Source organism: Euphorbia lathyris, chromosome 2 (assembly GCF_963576675.1).
Source record: "Euphorbia lathyris chromosome 2, ddEupLath1.1, whole genome shotgun sequence".
Taxonomy (NCBI): domain Eukaryota; kingdom Viridiplantae; phylum Streptophyta; class Magnoliopsida; order Malpighiales; family Euphorbiaceae; genus Euphorbia; species Euphorbia lathyris.
This window is the reverse complement of record NC_088911.1, coordinates 138,991,049-138,999,622: the sequence shown is the minus strand read 5'-3', so window position 1 is coordinate 138,999,622 and position 8,574 is coordinate 138,991,049. Positions and strand designations below refer to the sequence as shown.

At 37.1% G+C, this 8,574-nt stretch overlaps 1 protein-coding gene across 1 annotated transcript; it reads left to right on the top strand.

The window, feature by feature from the left end:
• On the top strand, nt 1–8,574 carry LOC136220102 (uncharacterized). Its single transcript, XM_066007797.1, has 10 exons — nt 1–364; nt 2,024–2,931; nt 4,539–4,668; nt 4,760–5,208; nt 5,736–5,816; nt 5,919–6,017; nt 7,320–7,478; nt 7,571–7,657; nt 7,805–7,876; nt 8,043–8,574. Exons 2-10 carry the CDS (start codon nt 2,140–2,142, stop codon nt 8,385–8,387), a joined length of 2,214 nt encoding a protein of 737 aa, XP_065863869.1. The 5' UTR covers nt 1–364; nt 2,024–2,139; the 3' UTR covers nt 8,388–8,574.

Genomic DNA, 8,574 nt, shown 5'->3' with positions numbered 1-8,574 from the left:
ATACAAACCTTGACCATCCATCCATCCCTCACTGGATGAAGGTGATGACATTGGAAAAAACAGCTGCGTTTACAGCTTTTTCTTCAGTCTCTCCTCTTCTTTTTCCCCCCTTTCACTTCTCAATTCCTCACGATACTGCGATACGCAACCCCAATTTCTTTGCCTTTCTTTCACAACTCTTCTTGGAGATTTTAAGATTAGTTTAATAGGAAGGAAGAACAAGAATGTTATGACTTTTTTAGGGATTTTAATTTTTTTTAATTGATCATGCACTTCTCATTTAGGGCTTTATCTTCTTTCTCACTCCTTTCGGTCTGTTGGGTCTTTTCTTTCTATCTCCTTACTGCACTCGCCGTAGCTCAAGGTATGTTCCTTTTTAGCCTCTTTCTTGAAGATATAATAGGTTTTTTGTTTTTTTCGTTTATTTGAAGTTGAAGTTGTCAAAATTTCTTCTGGATTTTCATTTTCTTTTGTTAATTTGAGGTTTGTTCTTGAGTGGTTCGTCTGCTTAACTTCGATTGAATAAGCCATTTAGTTTATTCTAATTGGAAAGTTAGTATTAACTATTAATCTTCAAATGCTGATCGGTGTGATTTTGGGTTTTAGCATACTTAGATAGCTGAAATTTTCTGTTTCTGTGTTACTTAATCAGCGAAATTAGTTCAATTAGTGTTCATTTCTGTTGTTTCTAGCTCTGGTTGTACTAATTTGGATTCAATTTTAGTTAGTTCCTTTGCTTGATGAAAGGCTCCTGTCTTGCCCTATTAATTGGAAAGGTTCTTCTTGTTTTTGGGAGGTTTCGGAGGTTTAATTTGTGGATACTATGTTTCAAATGGTTAGAGATTCTGACATGATAATTTGAAATTCTTACCTAGAAGCAGGTTTAATTTATAATTGGCATTCTTTTATAACTGTTCTTGAGATATCATTTGGATATTAAAGTAGATTTGACATGTCTTGGTTAGTAGAACTCTAAAGGGGTGTCATAATCGTGTTATGTGATCTATGTAAGTATTCCATTTTATTATATATATATATGATATAAATACAACAAAAACGTCAATTGTGTCAAACGGATTGTGTTAGGCGGGTTGTCTCTATGAACTGTTTTAACATGTCTGGGTTAGTAGAACTCTAAAGGGATGTCAAAATGGGTAGTTGTGTCGTAATCGTGTTATGTGATCTATGTATTCCACAAAAACGACAATTGTGTCAAACGGATTGTGTTAGGCGGGTTGTCTCTATGAACTGTTTTGACATGTCTTGGGTAGTAGAACTCTACAGGGATGTCAAAATGGATCGTTGTGTCATAATCATGTTATGTGATCTATGTATTCCACTTTATTATATATGTTATAAATACAACAAAAACATTAATTGTGTCAAACAGGTCTTGTTAGGTGGGTTGTCTCTACTGTTTTGTCGTGTCAAAAATTGACATCCCTATTCTAAATTGTACGCACAACAGTTCAATTTTCTTTGTGCAGAACACCTATTTGTGCTTCTTTCCCTTTTTACTTTGTTTTCTTAGTTTTGGAAGAGCTGTTTAAACCCCAATGATAAATCAGATTAATGCTAGTCTCTTCCTAAACTTCTTGTTTCGTTAATGGATTGAGAGATTCCAATTAACTTAAAATTTTGATATACATCCCTACCTGTTAGATGAAAATAAATGTGTTAAAACAATTAAAAAGGTCTATTATGCATTTTTTTAGTGGTGATTATTTGCCGTTCTCCTAGTACATTTGATTGTCAGAACGAGGTACTTACCAAACAGTGCAGTTGCATTTTGTCCCTTTTGAAGTATGGGAGATTGCATCATGAGGCTCCTAATCTTTTCAATATATGATAGAACATTAAATCATCATGTGTTTTGCACCGGGATGCCATTGATATGTGAATATTTTCTTATTACCTAATTATATTCCAATTATAGGTTTGAGGATCAGAAAATAAATACTAGTTGACACAGCTAGTGTGCCAAAAAATTCCAGTCTGAGTTGTTCACATCTATTGGTGACAGGTTAAGCTCGCTATTTTCACATGGGACTGATGTGGCATGTTGCGCTTCCCTTGATTGAACTACATACCCATTAGCTTGAGTTCCTATTGAATAAGTGTGCTTGAATACAATCTAACATGGCTCGTAAGGGTAACCAACAGAGGAATGGGGTGGATCGTCACGCATCAAACCACAAGAAAAAGGTGTCGGATTCAGGTTATCCAGATCCTGATATGAAAGGGCGAGGAAACGCAAGTGAGGTCAAGGTCTTTCCTCGTGAGGAGATTCCAAATGGTGATCAGCCAAGTAGTCCTTTTACAGATGATAATAAAGCTAAACAAAATTCTGCAAAGTTTCAGAAAAAAGAAAAGCAAGGGATGAATGAACAGCAGGATCTAAGGGGGTCGGTGTCTTTCGGTAACAATTCAGGCGATTGTTGTAGTACATTTGTGGAAACTCCGGGTGTAAGACAAGAAAATGGTACATCACCTGGCTGGTACAGCGATCCAAATCATGCAAAAGATGGCCTGAGATACATCGGATTGCACATAAAAAGTATGATTCAAAATGTGGATATTTCAGGCAACGTGACAGTGAGAAACGTGAGGGCATCGACTATGTCCATATTGAAATCAGCAGGTGAGTGGCTGGAGAAGCACAGGCCGCTATTTGTGAGAGTAAAAACCAATCTGTATAGTTCTCGTGATTATCTAAGAATGAAGGTCGAGCAAGCATATCCTGTTGTTTCGAAGTGCCTTGTTCAATTTGGGAGCTTAATGCTTCTATTGTTAATGTTTTGGCTGGATTTCACTCTTAGAGGCATCGATTCCTTTTTACGACTGGGGACAACGTCATTCTTTTCAGTCATATGGTGTAGCATATTGTCCCTACTTGCTATGGTTGGGATGTTCAAGTTCCTTATTGTCCTGGTAAGGCTTGGATATTCTTAATGAGCTCGTTTATTGGATTTTTTTTTCCCATGGATCTATATGCATGTTTTCGTTACTCCACATAAATTTTAAAGGCTAAATTTATAATTAACCCCTGGACTTTCATGGTTTTAAGGATTGAGCCCCTGATCATATATTTTTCCACATTAAGCCCCTAAACTTTAGTTTTTATACACATTGAGCCCCTCACTGTTAGTGAAGGGCTCAATGCGTGTGAGAATTAAAGATTAGGGGTTTAATCAATAAAAACTATAAAGATTAGGGACTTAATCAATAAAAGTTATAAGGATCAAGGGGCTTAATATGATTTTTTGTCTTCAATAATGGAAGATTAGGCCCCTGAACTTTAGTTAATATACACATTGAGCCCCTCATTGTTAGTGAAGGGCTCAATGCATGTGAAAATTAAAGATTAGGGGTTTAATCAATAAAAATTATAAAGATTGGGAGCTTAATTAATAAAAGTTATAACGAGCAAGGGGCTTAATAATATGATTTTTTGTCTTTAATAATGAAAAAAAGCGGAGGGCGAGCCTTGGCGCAACGGTAAACGTTGTTGTCGTGTGACCAAGAGGTCACGGGTTCGAGTCTTAGGAGCGGCCTCTTGCCAAATAAATTGGCAGGGGAAGGCTTGCCCCCAGTACACCCTTGTGGTGGGACCCCTCCCCGGACCCTCGCTCAGCGGGGACGCGTAGTGCGACCGGGCCGCCCAATAATGAAAAAAAAGCATGAATTGAATATACTCAATCTATTAGGAGTTACCTAATATAAGATGCTTGTACATGACGTCAGTTACTCTAACCTTTTTTTTTTTATGTATTAGTTTGGAAGTGAAATTCAAAAGTCAATTATTAATTCAAATAGTGTTGTTTAAAGTAAAAAATGCCAAAGTCATTTTCATGGATTTTTTATTTTTCATTTCAATTTCTTTAGTTGTTGGACATATGTATTCAAAATTTAGAAAAAAAAAAACTGAAAAATTTATTTATTTATTATCTTTAAAAAGTAATAATAAGACAATTTAGTAAACAAATGTCAAAACACATGATTAAGTTTTGAATTTTTATGGTTTTAAGGATTAACCCCCTTATCTTTAATTTTTACGCAAATTGAGCCCTTCACTAACAGTTTAGCTAGCGGAACCGTTAGTGAGGGGCTCAATGTGTATGAAATTAAAGTTCAGGGCTTAATCTGGAAAAATAAATGATCAGGGGCGGGCTCAATCCTTAAAACCATAGAAGTTCAAGGGCTTAATTATGGGTTTAGCCAATTTTAAATGCTATATTGTTCAAGTATGTCGTCTCATTTGCGATTAATAAGCCTTCCATTGTTGGTGTGCAATTAGTAGTTGTATAGTCTTCAGAAGAATAGTTGTATGCTTTCGGTTCTTAATGCATCGCCTTTGTAATAGTGCGGGTTGAGGAATTTTGAGTTTAGAGTATTATTGCTTGTTATCTATTGCATACGAAAATGCCTTTGCAGTTGGATCATTGTACTTTTGCAGCTACATATTGCACACTTGAGTTTTTGAATATCATAATTAGACAAATAATTTCCAATATCTGTGTCAAATGCAAATTACACAGGCCGTAGCTGGATTCACGGGAGTTTTCATTGGTATAACCCTTGGACTTCTTGTATCCGCCATTTCTGGGACAGTTTTCTTATGGCTTTATGGAAGCTTTTGGACAACATTATTTGTTATTATAATTGGAGGTAAATTGTTACGTTTTTTAAGCACGTCTCGTCTCTTTTTACATTTATTATTACTCAGGGTTTGCTAATTTTATTTTTTTCTTTAATTCAGGGGCTTCATTCATGTTGAGCCATGAACGTGTTGCACTCTTGACCACCACTGTTTATTCTGTATATTGTGCATGGTCATATGTTGGATGGCTTGGCTTACTTTTAGCATTGAATCTATCGTTTATCTCAAGTGACGTTCTGATATACTTCCTAAAGAATAACATTAACCAGCAAAGAAGATCAAATGGACCCTCTGAACAAAGTGCAGGAGTAGACGGTCAACCCGGCTTCTTCAATGGAGAGCCATTTCATCCTCCGTCAGCTGAAACTGGGCCAGAGACATCAGATCGAAGCTCTGGAGTTCCTTCAACCAGCGGAGTTGATTCTGAGTTGACTTCTGAAGAAGAAGTTATTCGATTGTTGAACTGTACAGATCACTATTCTGCGCTGGGTTTCGCCCGGTATGGGAATGTAGATGTTTCGTTACTGAAGAAGGAATATAGGAAAAAGGTACATATTGTGCATTTTTTTCTGGGATTTTGAGAGCGTGATAATTGGAATAAAGGGTCAAAATGGCTCTCAAACTTGGCATTCAGGATCAATTTAGCTCAAATTGAAGTTTAGGTATCAACTCAGCCCTCAAATTGGCCCAAATTTTATAATATTTTGGTATTAAAATTGATTATATTTGGGTCAATTTGTCAAAATTTCTCAACTTGAGGGCTGAGTTGATACCTAAACTTCGATTTGAGCTAAATCGATCCCGGCTGCCAACTTTAAGGACCTTTTTGACCCTTAATTCGTCATAACTGATATAGTCACTGAACTCATATCCAGTGTTTTATTGCTCTTTAGGGATGATTCACATACTTCTTTGTATGTTCAACCGTTCTTCTAGATACTTAATTAGATAAGATTCCACAAAATTTTATTCTGTCCTGTGGCTACCTAGGGGAGCTTACTTGCAGATATGAGACTATTATAAATGCGAGAAGAGATATTTCGGAATAATTTGGCAATTTTCTTCTATATTTTAGGCGATGCTGGTTCATCCCGACAAGAACATGGGCAATGAAAAAGCTGCAGAAGCTTTCAAGAAACTTCAAAATGCATATGAGGTCAACTTTTTGATTCTCTCTAGTTATTGCTCAAAGCATAGTGTAGTTTGCACTTGATTCTCACTCTGACTGTTGCTTCGTTCTCGTTGAATGTCTTTTCAGGTTTTACTTGATTCTTTGAAGCGAAAATCTTATGATGACGAATTGAGAAGAGAGGAGTTGTTGAACTATTTCCGTAGATTTCAAGGCACTTCACAGAAGGTTTAAACTTATATCTAATGCATGCTAATTTTTCTGAAGTCCGTGACTCTGAATTTCCCTTCGGACTATATCAATGACATGTCCCATTAGTTCCTATTTTCTTAACTTATTCTTTGGATTGAGATCTACTCTGATGCAACAAAATAACATGGTTTCTAATCTTTAGGAAAACGAGATAGAGAAAAGACATTATGGCTTGCAGAATGACAAAACGTAAAATTTGTCAAGAAACCATTTGGCCCAAAAGCTTAAGGTTATAGATAAGGTTCAAGACTAAATTTTATTATTATTATTATTATTATTATTATTATTATTATCTTTGACACACCTCTGCACACCAGAGCTCCTTCGGCTTGAAGCATGTACAACACAAGCCTATCTTACCATGTGTTGAAATTCCATTGACAAATGGAGTTGCCGGAATTTGAATCCTTGATCACTCTCTGATAACATGTCAAGAAACCATTTGACCCAAAAGTTTAAGTTGATAGATAAGATCCAAGAATAAATTTTGTTATTATCTCTAACAAAATCATTGCATTAATCAAAATTCTCAGAAAACAACTCTTAGAGAATTACTCAGAACTAAAAAGAGTATTCGCTATCCTGTCCGAGATTGGGATTAGTAGTTGTAATCAAGGAAAAGTAATATTAACAACTACTATAAATGCGAGCAAATTCCTAAAGAATAATAAACCATCCTATGCATAATAGGAAGTACAAAATTCTTGTATATATAACCAAAATTTCATTAGAAATTTGGATGCTTTGTGGCCATATGGAGGATAGGGACTAGGTATGGGTTATGTTGTGCGGACACTCATCTTTAGGAGCGTTTCATGTCAGTGTCCGTTTCGTTTCTGTGTCCATTTTCGTTTGAAGGCTATTTTATGAAGGTTGTGTTAGAAATAACGTTTCTGCTGTCAATTTCGTTTGTTTCCATTTTCGTTTGAAGGCTATTTTGTGAAGGTTATGGTTTAGAAATAACGTTTCTGGTGTCAATTTCCCTGTCCGTTTCGGTGTCCGTGCAACATATGTTGTGCGGACACTCATCTTTAGGAGCGCTTCATGTCCGTATCCGTTTCGTTTCTGTGTCCATTTTCGTTTGAAGGCTATTTTATGATGGTTATGTTTTAGAAATAACGTTTCTGGTGTCAATTTCCGTTTCCGTTTCTGTATCCGTGTAACATAGGTATGGGTGGTATTTAACTTTCAGTGAATGGCTAGAGTTAGTGATCTCTTGTTTTAACTTTGTGCACCAAGCCTCTTCGTGGCTTCTAATATGATTAGTTGATTGCTCAGAATGGAGAGCATGGCTTCTTTGCTTCTGGGTTTGCTCGTTCAGAGGCCGAAAGTGAAGACCCTTTTGGAGAATCAAGGCGAATAGCTTGCAAAAGATGCAATAATTTTCATGTCTGGGTGTATACAAAGAAGTCGAAATCTCGAGCAAGATGGTGCCAGGTTTTCTTTTGCTCCCTGAATATACCTGTCTCTCTCCCAATGGGTATGTGCAAACTGTGTGTCTCTTAACTCTGGGCATTTTGGTTTTATAGGACTGCAAAGACTTTCATCTGGCAAAAGACGGAGATGGATGGGTTGAGCAATCTTCGCAGCCGTTCTTTTTTGGATGGCTGCAGAAGGTATATATACCCGTGGTTCATCGTTGTTACGTGCCACTAACTAGTCATTTTACTGTTTATGCAGGAATAGAAGAAAGTGTGCTTAACTCTTGAAACGTAGCAGCATAAAACGTTCTCTTTTTAATGTGTTCAATTACGTCCGTGCAGGTTGATTCTCCCTCTGCGTATGTTTGTGCAGATGGCAAGATATACAATGCTACTGAATGGTATATTTGTCAGGTAAAATATCCCCTTTTTCGTAATACCGGAAGGTTTAGTCGATTATTTCAGCCTATCATGATGGATTAGTAGATGATATTGATGAATTATTTACCCGTTTATAGTCGTTTATATTCGCCTACTTGCGCTGGAAACTGAATGTGCAGAATGCTGAATTTTGGTGCAGGGAATGAGATGTCCTGCCAACACTCACAAGCCGAGTTTTCATGTGAATACTAGTTTAACTACCAAGCATAATATGGGGAGCAAGGGATCGAGTTCCGGACAAAGAAGCGGCCGGATGCCAACATCTAACATGGACGAAACCATGACAGAAGAAGAATTCTTTGAGTGGCTACAGACTGCAGTGCAAGCTGGTGTATTTGACAATGTCGGTGGCAGCACCTCTGCCGAGAGCCCATTTTCCAGGGCCGGCAACGTCCCCAAGAATGCTGGCGGCAGCAGCAGCAGCAGCGGTGGCGGCAGTAGCAGTGGTAGCAAGAGGAAGAAAAAGGGCAAGAAGCAATGGTGAAAAATTGGTTAATTTCTCCATGCTTAATTTTCTAAATTTTATATGCCTCTTCTTCCTACCCTGTAAAAAGGGAGGCGTGATACCGGCATGAGTGAGTGCAAGCCGTTTTAAGCCTTTACCGGGCAGATTGTGTACAGTTTTCGCCGAAAATGAATTAAATATATTTTAGCTGTTGAGTTCATAACTA